The sequence below is a fragment of the Microtus pennsylvanicus genome, chromosome 5, assembly GCF_037038515.1.
Source record: "Microtus pennsylvanicus isolate mMicPen1 chromosome 5, mMicPen1.hap1, whole genome shotgun sequence".
NCBI lineage: Eukaryota > Metazoa > Chordata > Mammalia > Rodentia > Cricetidae > Microtus > Microtus pennsylvanicus.
Window position 1 is genome coordinate 136865362 of NC_134583.1, and position 14122 is coordinate 136879483.

General features: G+C 47.7%; 1 protein-coding gene across 1 annotated transcript; it reads right to left on the reverse strand.

Annotated features, from left to right (window-relative positions):
- Nucleotides 1-7409: 7409 nt before the first annotated feature.
- Nucleotides 7410-14122, reverse strand: Spmip5 (sperm microtubule inner protein 5). Its single transcript, XM_075975129.1, has 5 exons — nt 14065-14122; nt 10131-10349; nt 8542-8728; nt 7628-7725; nt 7410-7540 (listed from the first exon to the last, which is right to left on the reverse strand). The coding sequence occupies exons 1-5, from the start codon at nt 14117-14119 to the stop codon at nt 7410-7412; spliced, it is 690 nt and encodes a 229-aa protein (XP_075831244.1). The 5' UTR covers nt 14120-14122.

The following is a 14122-nucleotide window of genomic DNA, read 5'->3' on the forward strand; positions in this document are numbered from 1 at the left end:
AAGCTCCAAGGAAACATACAAGCAAGGTGAAAAACCACTGAGAACAGTTCTTTCTGGGTTTCTAACAAACCCCCTTCTTTACCAACAACAAATTCCTTTCCTAGAAACCTTACTCTATTTCTTTAGGTTATGTGTGCATCTGTGTGTCTGTGGTGTGTGTGTGTGTGTGTGTGTGTGTGTGTGTGCGCGCGCGCGCTCATTGAAGAATTACAAGTAGTTATGAGCTGCCCAGTATGGGTGATGGGAACCAAACCCAGGTCTCTTAACCACGGAGACATCTCTCCAGCCCCTACAGATCTTAACAGTGGGGATAAAGCTTTTCAGTCGTTCTGCGCTGGCTCCGTGTCACAGCCCTTGCACAAGGGCAGCAGTCATGATTAAGTCACTACAGCACACAAGTAAACCACATAACCACAGCACCCAGCACGTAACCAGCAGCCAGTCCACGAGGCAAGAGGTACTGGTTGACATGAGCTTTACTTCAGAGTAACAGAGAGTCAAAATCATACAAGAAAGTCAAGTTCAGCCTCAGAGAAGGTGTTTCAAGTAGGCACAACCAAGGTCGAGTATTCAGATGCCACAAATAGAAGAAAACTAACTACAATGGAAAATGGACAAAGGACGTGAGCCCACAGAGAGGCTGCTGTCGTCTGTTACTATTGAAACAAACAATGAAAACAACCTGATGCTGAACCACAACCACAAAAAGCTTATTTCTCGTCTCACAATTCTGGTGGCTGGGTGGCAAGGGCTGTGTCACGGCGTGGGGGACAACTGGGTGTGCGCAGAAACAAAAGAAGCACCAACTCAGACTGACTATACCAACCTATCCTCCTGAGAAATGACCCGTCCCTGAGCCCCGACTCACACCCTTGTGAGGACAATCAGTCCCTTCCCACAGCAGTGTCCTCCTGGTGCGATCTGCTTCCGGAAGGTCTCATCTCATACAGACCCTCAGCATCCACCAAGGGCACCAGGGTTCCACTGTCTCGAGGACAACCCACATTGAAAGCATATCAAGGGGAGCTACGGGACAGACGCTGGCGATTCCACCTCACTCGGGGAATCAGAGGAATGCAAATCAGACCAAAATGAGAGTTCACTCATCAGATTATGCAAAACTTAACTTTTTCAAACAAAAATAACCAACTAGGATCCATATATACCAAAATGGGTAGAGCCACCCAATCCAGGGGAGAACGCAAGCGGTGCCGAGAAGCCGCCACGCGGGCTTGGGGGCTTTGCATATTTCACTCCTCCTAAAATATTCCTATCCACTAGCCATGCTACTCAAAATATCAAGACAGCCAGGAAAGCCACTTAGAACCCTGTTAAGAGACCAACAATACCTTATCTATTTACAAAGGATGTTGATATAAAGATGATGAGAAGATTCATTTTTGATCACTCCAGGTAGCTGCTAGGGAAGTTTCTTTGTAGTTTAACTTCTAAGAAAAAGAGGAAATAAAGAGAATGGCCGACAGGGTTGCAGGAGCCCACTAGATCAACTTTGTTACTATATTTGCAGTTCAGCAACTATGGAAGGTAAAAGGCAACCAATGGCTGCCTCCCCCAGAGATTCTGATTTATCAGCTGCTATTGCTAAAGCTCCCTAGACCCATGTCAGCCACAGAAAACCCTTTATCCTCACCTCTGACACTAACATCCCTGTAACTGCACTGCCAGAGCAGCCAAGGCCACAGCGTGTAGACAACTGTATTTCCCCACTCTCCCAGGCTCAAGGCACATAATTCCATCAAGATTTGACTGAATGAAGATGTTAACAGCAGCAAAGGTGCAAAGTAAAGTCACCCACAGAGAATGCGGCATCTTCATCACGTCTTCTCAGCCTCCATAGGGTGGGGGAGAAATGAATACTTTACAAAGCTATTTCGTAAACTGTTATGTTAAATGGATATCTTTTACTAGCTTTTAATGCTAATAGTGCCATTTATTCCTGACCTTCAGAAATATGAGATATTTTAAATGACAACATAAAAAGAGTTCTTGTTTGAAAACCCAAGCTACTTTAGACTACATATTATTACGTCTAAGTATAGTGTGCACCAGCGTGGCTCATTTCAGCATCCCGTTTCTATCTGGCTGGTATGTATTTCAGCTGACATTTATTGTCCTTCTGCATACGTGTCAAATTCCTTAATGACGACCGACAAAGGCGTAGCGCTCGGTATATATAAATTACATTTGCTACCATATAATCAGCGTTATCTATTAGAATGCTCTTTGCGACAAATCACGTTCAAAATAAAAAAACGGAATTGATTTTTCTGTTATTTTAATATCGTGCCGCACGCAGCAAGCCTTTGATTGAACCTTAAACACTTTAATGCTCTATTTTTGTTTGCTGCAGATCAGAAATGGAGTTTGTACTCGTCACAAAGCTAAAGCAATTTGCAAAAACAACGAAATCAAATTGCAGAAAAAAGAGAACTATCCTCTTTTTTTTTCCATGCCGAGGGAATGTGTTTTTGTAAAGCCATCGTTAGAGGGCATACGGCTGCATGGCTGGTCACACACACTTTTCATTTCTGTGCCTCCATTTTCATCTAAATTAGATTTTAACTTTAATGCAGGGTATAAAAAGCCTCTCCTGGGCCTTTGTTTCTGCCTTCTCTCAAGCCACCGTAGGCTTTCTCTTGGCTAATACAAGCTCCACATTGGTCTTTGTCCTCCTGTCTTTTGGCCATGGTTTTAGGCTGTGTTCTCAGAGCGCTAGCTGCAGGAGGCTATGTTTCTGGAATCTTCCAGTGAGTTGTCTCTCAGCGGTGCTTGCTTGGCCCACACCGCAGCAAATAAAGCACAACCGGAGTCTGGCTAGCACCATGCTTTTGGCTTAATTTGTGGCGTACAGCAGAGGCTGGAGTCAGGGTTCTAGCCCCTGCTCTTTTTCTTCTCCCTTGCTAGGAATGGCAGTCACAGTTTAATTGTTTCTTAGAAATTCAAAATACAAATGGCATTTTATGATACATAAAAACTGTAAAACCTTAAAATTTCAGTGACTGTCAATAAAGTTTTATTGAAACACATCAGTCATCCATTTAGTTACACACTGGCTATTCTCCCACTGAGGGCAGGAGTAGTTATGAACGTCCTTATGGCCCATGAAGCCTATAATATGCATTGTCTGGACCTATTCTGGTTTTCTTTCTGTGGTAAACACTCTGGCCAAAAGCAACTTGGAGAGGAAAGGGTTTATTCCAGCTTACACTTTACTCACAACTCATCAGTGAGGGAGTCAGGGAAGGAACTTGAGCAGGAACCCAGAGGCGGGCACATGGAGTAAAGCTTCTTACTGGCTTGCTCGCTAGAAATACCTAGCCAATCAGTCGACAATTGCATTAACACACACACACACACACACACACACACACACACACACACGGCACTCTAAGCAAGTGGGGAGTTTCAGGCCAGCTTGCACAAGGTGAGGCGTCTGTCTTCATTCAGCTTCCCATGTTGTCTGCCCTTGTTCTTTTAGCAATGGTTATACATGACGGGCTGCACATATGAACTTAACACCTGCAAACTGTGAAAACCACGCTAAGCCCATCGTTTCACCGAATCTTCCAAAACAACCTCACAAGGAAGGCAGGCTGATCATTTTCATAACAGAAGACAGGAGCTTGAAGTGGTTGTTTTCTCCTGGAAACCATCAGGCAATGCAAGGCCTGAAGCCAGCCGTGGCCGCAGCCAGCCGTGGCCGCCCAAACCCCGGAGCAGGCTCCATCACCCTTGTACACTCTTGCATTCCCCTCTCTCCCCTCTCCCCTGCTGCCTCCTTGAGGCGACCCAGGGTGAGTCCATGGCTCTTTAGGAGTTGTTCACTGTGGCAATGGCCGAGGAGGAGATCACAGACCACAGGGAGACATCAGGGGCTCAGTGCTCTGACCTACCTACTTTCCGGCAGTACCATGTGACTGTCTATGCTGGGATTTTGGTTGGCTTTGTCTTGCTCTGTTTTATGAGTGTAATTGTTTTTATATTGTCAGCTTGGCAGCATCTAAACTAATCTAGGAGACACACCTCTAGGCATGCCTGTGAGAGTTTCCAGACTGGGTTAAGTGATGTAGGAAGACCCACTCTGGATATTATTCCATGGGTTGACGTCCTGAACTGAACACTCTCTGCCCACTGTGGGGGTGACATCACCAGCTGCCTTCTGTTCCTGCAGCCACTGTCTTCCTGATCAAGGTATATTACACCCTCTTGAACTGTAAGAGAAAATAAACTTTTTAAAAAAGTTGACCTCACCGACAAGGAAAGTATAACAGGGCTGTGTATCAAACCACAGTCCCACACCTGGCTGGTCTCTTAGTATCATATGGATGCTAAAAGGTTCTTGCATGATCTTCAGTTCACAGATTAGGAGTGTGGTCCTCGGAGAGTTTAGGGAGTGAGTCCATGGGTCATGCATGCAGAAACAAAAAGCTGAGATGTGAACTCTGGAGACCTGCGGCCTACATCACACACAACGCTGCTTGAGCAAAGTCAAAGCTACGTCATGGCTGAGAGCTTTGTGAGGAGTTTACAGGCAGCTGGTCACCACTGTGGGCCCTGTAGCAGGGACAGGGGCCAATGGTGTTCCCCCTATACCAACATAAAGGAGGGCTATCAATTTCTGTACAGAAAGCAAAGGTGACCCCTAAGAAGACAACTTTAATTGCCACAAAGCCCAAGCTATCCTGACAAAAGGCCTGGTTGGCCCAGGGATTCGTTTTTCATCCTCAGGTAATGGAATTGTTTTTAGTAGCAAGAATGAGCTCATTACGGATGCAGCCTGTGATAATAACGATAATTTGCTGCAAGGCAAAAATCACCTTTATACACCCCTCCCGGGCGACAGAAACTCATGGAAATTATAGGCTAGGGAGAAACAGAAAGGATGAGGACTAAGGAAAAGAATTTCAAAGCAGAACTGAGAAGACAAAGGGAATCACAGCCCTGTACCCTGAACGTGGTGCCCGTGACCTGGAAAAGAACAGACCGTTGACGAGATGAACAGTTTCTACCTCATTACCCCTCCACTGGGGTCTTAAGGGTTCAAGTTTCAGCCATTTTTTAAAAGTTATTGCAAAATGAATTAGCCAAGAAATTAAATATTGACACAGGAGGTGAGAAATATGCCAGTTTGTCAACCCCTTCACTTTACGGAAAAGACCCTGCTAGCCCAACACACCTACCTGCAAACTGTGTGCCCTGAGAAGGGCCAAGTAAACACCCTCCCACTCCCATTTTTCTTGTTCAGCCTGTCTAGTGACGAGAGCGGCTGACAGAGAGGCAGAGGGCTGGGTCCCATACCTCCAGGCAGCTGGGGGACCTGCCTCCTGGGTCCTGTGTGGGTTGTGGTCACTCCTTAAGAACCTGGAAGCATCTTGACTGATCCTGGAATGTTCCTTCATCCCTCTGAGAGAATGCCAGTTGCCTTCTGCTGAGACATGGCTTTCTTTTTTCCTTAAACAAAAACTCCAATATATTTTTAATTTTTTATGTATTCAGGCACACGTGTGTCACGGCACACTTGTGATGGTTAGAGGTGACAACCTATGGAGGATGCTTTTCTCCTTCCATATATGGGTCCCAGGGACTGGACTTAAGACATCAGGCTTGACAGCAGGAGCCTTTATCCACTGAGCCATCATCTCTCTGGCCCTAAAATACCTTAAACCAATCCAGAAACTCTCCCCTAGCACCTGGATGCTCTTCTATCCCCACCCCCCAGAGAATTCAACTAAGCACTGTGCAGCAAGGATGACCTTGCTGTGTGAGGAGCTCCCAGAAAAAGCTGTCTCTGTGGGTTCGGTGGGTTTGCAAGTGTTTTGATGCCCATGGACAGATCTGTCCACTCAGAGCTCCCTCTGATTTCTTCTGCCTACCGACAACCGCCACATGAGATCAGACACCTGACCTGCCACAGGAAAGACGCAGGAAGCTAATCTGACTGACTGAACTGTGTCCCTTAAACACAGGGACCTCAGAATACGACTGACTTTAAAAACAGGGTCCTGCAGGTTTGTCTAGTTAGGATGACATCGGGATGCAGCACAGTGGACTCCTATGCCAGTGTGGCCAGTGTTCCCAAGAGGCAGTGAACCTACAAACACACGGGAAGAATGGCACGTGACCAGAAGACAGAGACTCAAGATCCGCTGCATGGTTTGAATGCGAGGCATCCTCCACAGGCTCCTGTGTGTGAACACTGTCCCCACAGGGTGGCGCTATTTTGGACCGCTGCAGAGCATTTAGGGGTGGAGCCTCACTGGAGGAAGTGCGTCACCTTAGGGAGGGCCTTGAGATTTAATGTAGCCTGGCTGTTTCCTGTCTATTTCTGACTGACAATGCAATGTGTCTGACCACCTCATGTTCCCGCCTGCCATGCCTTCCCCACCATGATGAACGCTGAACCCCTGAACTGTGGCCACAATAAATCCTTCCACCTTTGAGTTGCTTTTTAGGTATTTGGTCCCAGCGACTGAAACCTACAGATTTGGACTTCCTGTGTGGTGAAGCCACCCAGCTGGGTGCTGTGTTTAAACATCCCTGGTAATCTCACATAGCCGAGGTTTGCCAGCTGAAATCTCCCTGGTGATGTGGGATGTCTCTTTGTATGATGTCAATATGTTTTATAGCCATTAGTTAGTAAAGAAGATGCTTTGACCTGTGGCCGGGCAGAATAGAGCCAGGCAGGAAACCCAAGCAAAGATACATGGAGAAAGAAGGCGCAACCAGGAAAAGGCCAGCAGCTGTGGGAGAAGCAAGATGTGAGGTAACAAGCCAGGAGCCTCATGGTAAATATAAACTAGTAGAAATGGGTTCATTCAAACATAAGAGCTAGCCAGAAATAAGCCTAAGCCATTGGCCAAATAATTAAAATTAATATTAAGTCTCTGAATGGTTATTCAGGAACTGGTGGGCAGGAGAGAAGCCTCAAGTGACACCCTGGGGACTTGGATTATAGAAAACTGGGGTTGAAGTAGGATTTCTGTACCAAGGTTGGGGGACAGGCTACCCCAGGACCCATGTTGACTGACAGACTGGTTAGAAGGATTGGTTAGGCTTTTGGAGAAGAGCCTGACTCAGCTACACAAGGTTACCTTGGTGTTAGGAGGAGACAGCCCTGGAATGGGCCCTTTACTAGGTCAACATATTGAAAATTACCGTTAACTTTCACCCTCCCCAAAACAGAAAAAACTTATCATGTTGAGAGGTAATTCTCTATTCAAAGATGGTCATGGGTGACATTGCCAGTCACTTAGGGCACAGATAGTGGTTAAAGAATTATTATGAAATCTCCTCATTGCTCAAAGAGTGTGAAGGGCTAGTTCTGATGCAAACATAGCAGGCTTCTGAACTCCCTTAAGGCTCACATCTCTTTGGGAGGAGGCGGGATTCTATCCCTCTGCAAATTTCCTTGCTGAGGATGGGGGTTCCCCATACACATTCCTGCTGCATGACAGACTGGACCACTGAGCACAGCCACAGGTTCCAGGAGATCGGAAGTCCTCACCTGGGGATGTTTGACCTGGAAGAGAAAGCCTCCATATGAGCGGCACACAGGTGACCCAGCTAAGCAAGGAGGTCAGAAGGAATCAGTGCCTCACTAGCTTACCTGGCACGGAGGAGTCTTGGTATCCAGGTGGGGGACCGTGGTGCTGTGAGACTTTTGGAGACTCATCAGAAGGCTGTGCGGAGCTCACACCATATATTCTAAAGTAAGCAGAAAGCATGAAGTTACTCCTTATAGTAGGAGGTATAGCATACAGGTCCCGAGCAAGCACCACGTGTTTGTTCTAATCCTTACAATCCACCCCAGCGTTCAGAATTACCATCCCCGTTTCACAGACGGTAAACTGAGACATGAGGGTGCTCCAGGGTCCCTGCCAGCTCCCTCCCTTTTAGCATCTTGAGAGCCTGGTTGGAGGTTCTAGACGGGAGCACAGCAGATCAGTCCTCCTCTAGTGGGGGAAGGCTGTCCTCTTCAACCAAGCAAACTTCCGGGGGGGGGGGGGTGCACAGCTGCCTAGCAGGGCCGATCTACCAAATCAACCCTGGGGCACTAGAGGCTATAACCAATCATCACCCTCATATTTTGTGGTTGTTTGATTTTTTTTTTATTGATTGATAGATTGATTGATTGATTTGAGACTGGGTCCATGTAGCCCTGGCTGTCCTGGAACTCAGTATGTAGATCAGGCCCTGATCCCACAGAGATCTGCCTGCCCTCTGCTGGGATTAAAGGTGTGCACCACCATGCCTGGCTTCCTTTAGCAGCTTGAGTCTTAGGCCAATCCTGAGACAGACAGTTCTGTCTGTCCTTCTGCTCCCAGCATAGAATACCCATGGCGCAGCTGGAGGGCACGGTGCAGAGCATGTTTGCCACAGGAAGGCCCTGCCATGACAAATGTGCACACTCTACACACCGGGTCAGTAGCAGTGCTGGGGTGGGGCGAGCCCCGCTCCCCTGCTCCCACCCCCTCTGCTCCTTCCACCCTGCAGCTCACAGATAATGCCAGCCACACTTACTGATCATAAGGTTTCCGTCGCGCCCTCTTGGCCTGCTCCACCAGTTCCAGGAAGTCCTCGTAGCACTTTCTGGCCATGATGGTATGCCTTGTGGCACAGCCAAATTCCGTGACCCTGGCTCTGGGTAAGAAGCCTGCCCAGCCAGGGATGGGGGGCTCGGCCAGTGGTTTTTTCACATTCTTGCATTCTGCAAGGAGACAGCAGGGGTCCTGAGGATTTCAGAGTAGCCCAGTGGGAAGCACTCCCAAGCTCCCTGGCATATAAACAGTTAACCCAAGAAACCCCCAGGCCACACAGAGATCTCCAGCTGTGAGCCAGCCGTCCTGGAAAGGGCTTCCCTCTGGTAGATATCTCATTTCATGCTTTCAGTAGCCCTGGATACTTCCCGGGCAAGTCCTGAGACCTAGTCAGGAGGTGTAGGTCCAGGACACACTTAGCGCCATCAGGTCCTGGTGCTGACACTGACTGGCAGGGTGAACGCGGGTGCTGAAGAGTCAAATGAGGCCCCCAAGTCCCAGAATTCAAAGCTGAATGGCACCCTAGGGGACACTCAGTCCATCTCTCTCTGCACAGGAGACAGGGGGGTAAAGCAGTTTGCTTTGGGACACATAGCAAGTAACTGTAGTGATGAGCTAAATTCTAAAACTTGGGCAAGGGAGTCTTTGTCACATCTGTAATATTTTAAAGCTCTGCAAGCATATAAATGATCATCTATTTTGGATACGTCCTTAAATAATTTAGTATTAACAAGAAAGGCTATCAGCCTAGTGTGTGTGTATGTGTGTGTTGTCTGTGCACATGTGAGCATACCACAGTGCACCCATGTACTTGTAGAGGCCAGAGGTCTACACCAAATGTCTTCTTTTGTTACCCTTGCCTTGTTTTTGTGAGGCTGGATATCTCAGTGATTCTAAAAACCAATTCAGCCATTCTAATCGGCCAACAAGCCCCTGAGATCTACCGAGAGTACAGCCATGTACCACAATACCTGGTTTATTTACACGGGCTTTGGGGAGGAAGCAAACAGGGCTTCACGCATGCGCAGTGAGTATGCTACAAACTGAACCATTCCCAGACCCTGCATGACTTTTCCTATAGCCCTTTAGATATACACATAATCCAGGTCCAAGACACATTAAATTAGTGCTGCGTCATCCAGCATTCAATGTGAAGTCTCTTCCTGCAGAATTAGTACCTAAAGCTGGATTCAAACCTAGGACAGAAGTCAGCACCCTTGCCATGATCCCCGGGAGCCCTCCTGGAGCCTAACGGGAGCATCTCTAAAGGCCTCTCACCGGGAATGGCAGTCCCATCCTCACAGGGCTATTGTGTCTGCTCAGAGAACAATGAAGTCCAGCTCAGAGAAAACTCCCAAAGGGGCAGCCACCGATTTACAAGCTGATGCTCAAAGTCCACTGGGACTTGTCTAGGGTTCTGAGGGGGATGCCAGCCTCCCCCAACTGCCAGAGATGGGTCCCTTCTCGGCTACATCCACTATGCTTGGTTAGGTGCTCTTCCTGGCTGTACAACGGCCTGCTGGGATCTCACTGGACCAGGGCTGAGAGAAGCTGATGCGGGGGAGGCCGTACCTAGAGTCAGGGGGTGATACTTCTTGGCATACTCATGCAGCGTCCACAGCACTGTGTCCTCGGAGCAGATGGGCTTCAGGACCGGGTTGCGAGCCACACAGCAGTTCAGTTCCTGCTGCTGCTCCCTGTATCTCTGCGTCCTCTCCTGGAAGGCTTTCACACAATGATTCATTTGGTCCTCGGTGGGGCTTCCTTGGCAACTGAGCCATGGTATGAAGCCTGAGAGGGAATCACAGCCCTAGTGAGCTACCGGCTGAGAGCCGGCCTCTGTACCCACCACCGCAGCCGCCCTGCACTTGGCTCTCCTCCACTGCCACCAACGCTGGCTACCGGCTGAGAGCCGGCCTCTGTACCCACCACCGCAGCCGCCCTGCACTTGGCTCTCCTCCACTGCCACCAACGCTGTATGTTTCCAAAGGCCATTAATACAAACGGTGTTGTTGTTTGCACCAGGGCTGGGCCCTCCCAAGGCTGCAGAAAATGACCTTGGCGCTGGGGAGGGAAGGTCCACTCTGACAAAGGAGATGACAGCCACACACTTTGCTGGCAAAGCCCCCGTGTCAGGCTGAACAGCAAATGGGGAACGCGTTTAATGGGCCTAAATGATAGTCTGGGGAGTAATGGAAATTATCCATCTTTTTTTCTTTTTTGAGAGAAAGCTTATTTTCCTTGACACTTCCCAAATGCAATCTGGGATCTTTCTTGCCAGACCATAGAGAAATTGCAGGCCCATTAAAAGCAGAGACGTGTAACACAAAAAGGTAAATTCATCATCCGCAAGACCCACCCCTAGGACAATTTTCACCATTTCCCACAAAATAACATGTAATCATTACAATTAGAAACGATAAAAACATGACTATTTATTCAAACAGGATGCGGAATCCTAAGTACTATAATATTGTCACAATAAAACCATTTTTAAAAGAACAGATGAGGAAAACTGGTTAAGAACTTAGCGTTACGTGAACAGTAAATAAGTATCTCACAGTACTGAAGCTCGTTGTTTTTGTTTTTGGTGGTTTTTTTGGTTTTGTTTTTTGTTTTTTTGCCTTTGTTGCTTAAGAAAGAAAACCTGGCTTTGGAGCTGAATGTAGCAGCTCCAAGAGCTGCACCCACAAGAAAGCACCTTCTAGGAGAATCTAACAGACTGACCTGGACAGGACTGAAGTCACAGACCCCTCATCTGCTATGGTTTGAATGTAAAAGTGTCCCCACAGGCTCATGAGTTTGAAACTTGGTCCCATGGGATTGTGGAAACATTAGGAGGTGGGGCCTGGCTGGAGGAAGGAAGTGGGCTGGAGGAGGGCTTTAAGGTTTATAGTCCAGCACCACTTCCTGTCCTCTCCCTGCTTCCTGTGTTGTGGCGTATTTAACTATGTAAAGGTGCATCATGTTTGTTTATGCTACATTTGTTTAATGCTGTGTTGCTGTTTCACTTTGCCTGCCTGAGGCACCTGATTGGTCTAATAAAAGCTGAACAGCCAATAGCTAGGCTAGGCCAGAGAGGGATAGAAGGGGCTGGCAGACAGAGAGAATAAATAGGTGGAGAAATCTAGGCTCAAGAGGAAGAGGAGTGAGAGAAGAAGGAGAAAGAGGGGGATACTCCTGGGGCCAGAAGCCAAGCAGCTGCCAGCCAATCATAGAGACAAAGAAGGTAAGATATACAGAAAGGTTTAAAAAAAAAAAACTGAGGTAAAATGTAGATAAAGAGAAACTGATTAAAATAAGAGCTAAGATAAGGCTGAGCATTCATAACTAGTAAGAAGTCTCCACGTCATGATGTGGGAGCTGGTTGGTGGCCTTAAAGAAAAAGGCTGGTAAATCCTGGTCCATCCAAACATAAGGAGTCCCATCCACGAGCCTCCGCTACTGGGTCTTCGCGACCATGATGGGTTGTAGATCAAACTGTTGCCAAAATAAGTATCTTCTCCTTCATCAGGTTCTCAGTCACAGCAGCAAGGAACTCTAGACTATTTCCCCAACCCCTGGATGATCAACATTGTCATGTCTATCATGTGATGTCATGGAGAGGGCCACAGAAACTGAAGGCCCTTTTTGTAGTGCGTCTCAACCACCAAGGCCTACTTTGATCTATACGTTTATGTATGTGTATGCACAAACATGACACATACCTAGTTATACAGACATCTCAGTGAGTGAAGCATGCATATACTGGCTTCATGAATTATCACCATGACTATAGAGAGTACCCAATATGATACGGTGCATGGTAACCCCAAACAGACATATCCAAGTCCCTAATCCTGATACCTATGAGCATGGTCTTCTGGGGAAATGTAGCCTTAGAAAACAGAATTAATGAGCTAAACACAAGATCATTCCACATTTAAGCTGTCCCTAAAGCCAAAGTGTCCTTTATGCGGGGGGGGGGGGGGGGGGGAGGTAAGGCTGGAGACACTCAGACCTACAAATATGCATTTGAAAACTCAGTGTTGGGGCCAGCTGCCATTGTATAGAATTGATCCCTTGTATAAGGACGGTTATTCGCAGTCTTGTAGACAGTGGGAAAAGGGAGGTGAGAAGCAAATCTGAACTGTCAGACTCCAAAGCACATTCTCTTATCTAGCTAGTGGGGCCAGGGTGAACCTGGGAAGCCTTGCAATGTTTTCATGCATAGCCCCTATGTATGAAAACTGAGAGCCCACTGAGCATGTCAGTTATAGGGACGTTCACAGTTCTCAGAAGCCTGAGAAGAAAGAGCCTTTAGAAATAGAGACCAACACTAACACGGGACTGACTTAAGTAGGGCCTCTACATATATGTGACACTTGTGTAGCTTGGTCTACTTGTGAGACTCCTAACAATGGAAGCAGGGGCTGTCCCTAACACTTTAGCTGGCTCTTGGGAACCTATTTCTCATACAGGGTTGCCTTGCCCAACCTTAATACAAGGGAGGTGTTTAGTCATATCACAACTTGCTTTGCCAGGCTTTGTTGGCACTCATGGGAGGGCTGCCCCTTTCTGAACAGAAACAGAGGAGGAGTGGGTTGTGGGGGGAGGGTGAAGGGGAAGAAGGGAAAGGAATAGGAGGGAGGGGAAAATGCAGTTGGTGATGTAAAATAAATAAAAAGAAAAAAGAAATGGGGACCAACTGTCGTTGTTTGTCAAAGATGAAAGTGTTTCCTAGACATAGGCCTTCCAAGGCTGTGACCTCGACAGGGGAGGTGGCCAGTCTCCCTTTAGGAGGCATGGGAAGGAATGAAAAAGTAAGAACCACCTTTGTGGGAGACTTGAAAAAGCACAACTTGGGAAGGACAGAGGCCTAACTTATCCACCTTTGTCTATAAAAATGTCTATCCTGATCTACAAGCCACCCAGCAGATGTGAAATGCTTCCGGTAGGAACTCCTGAAGGATTTGGCCTAAGTGTTTCTTCTCGGTTATCCAGGACTAGCTGTAACCTTCCTGCAGCACTGGGTCCTCTCACTGTGTCTTAGAAGCTGCGGTGCTTACACTGGCCCAGTTTGTGAGCATCCAGGCACAGCTGGCCCCGACCCTTGAGGACCTGGCAGAGGGGGTCACCCCTAGGCGCAAGGCAGGCAGTATCCTGCACCTTTAAAAGGCGAAACTCCACCTATGCCTTCCTCCTCCTCTTCCTCCTCCTCCTCCTCTTCCTTCTAGTTCTCTTCCTGGTCCTCCTCCTCCTCCTCCTCCTCCTCCTCTTCCTCCTCCTCCTCCTTCTTCCTCTCTCTCTCTCTCTCTCTCTCTCTCTCTCTCTCTCTCTCTCTCCTTCTCTCCCCCCTCCCCCCACAAGGCCACTCTGTGCTCCCTTTCTCTCTCCCTTCTCCCTTCCCATCTCCCAGTAAAACTCCCTACATAAGCTCTGTCTGCAAGGCATGTCTCGTAACACAGACACAGACAAGGACCAAAACAAGCCAGGGACCAGAACCGTTGTTATGAATACCACTTACCACTGTATCCTGGTGTGATGGGCAATTTTCTCATGAAGGTCTCAGGAGACTCCATTTT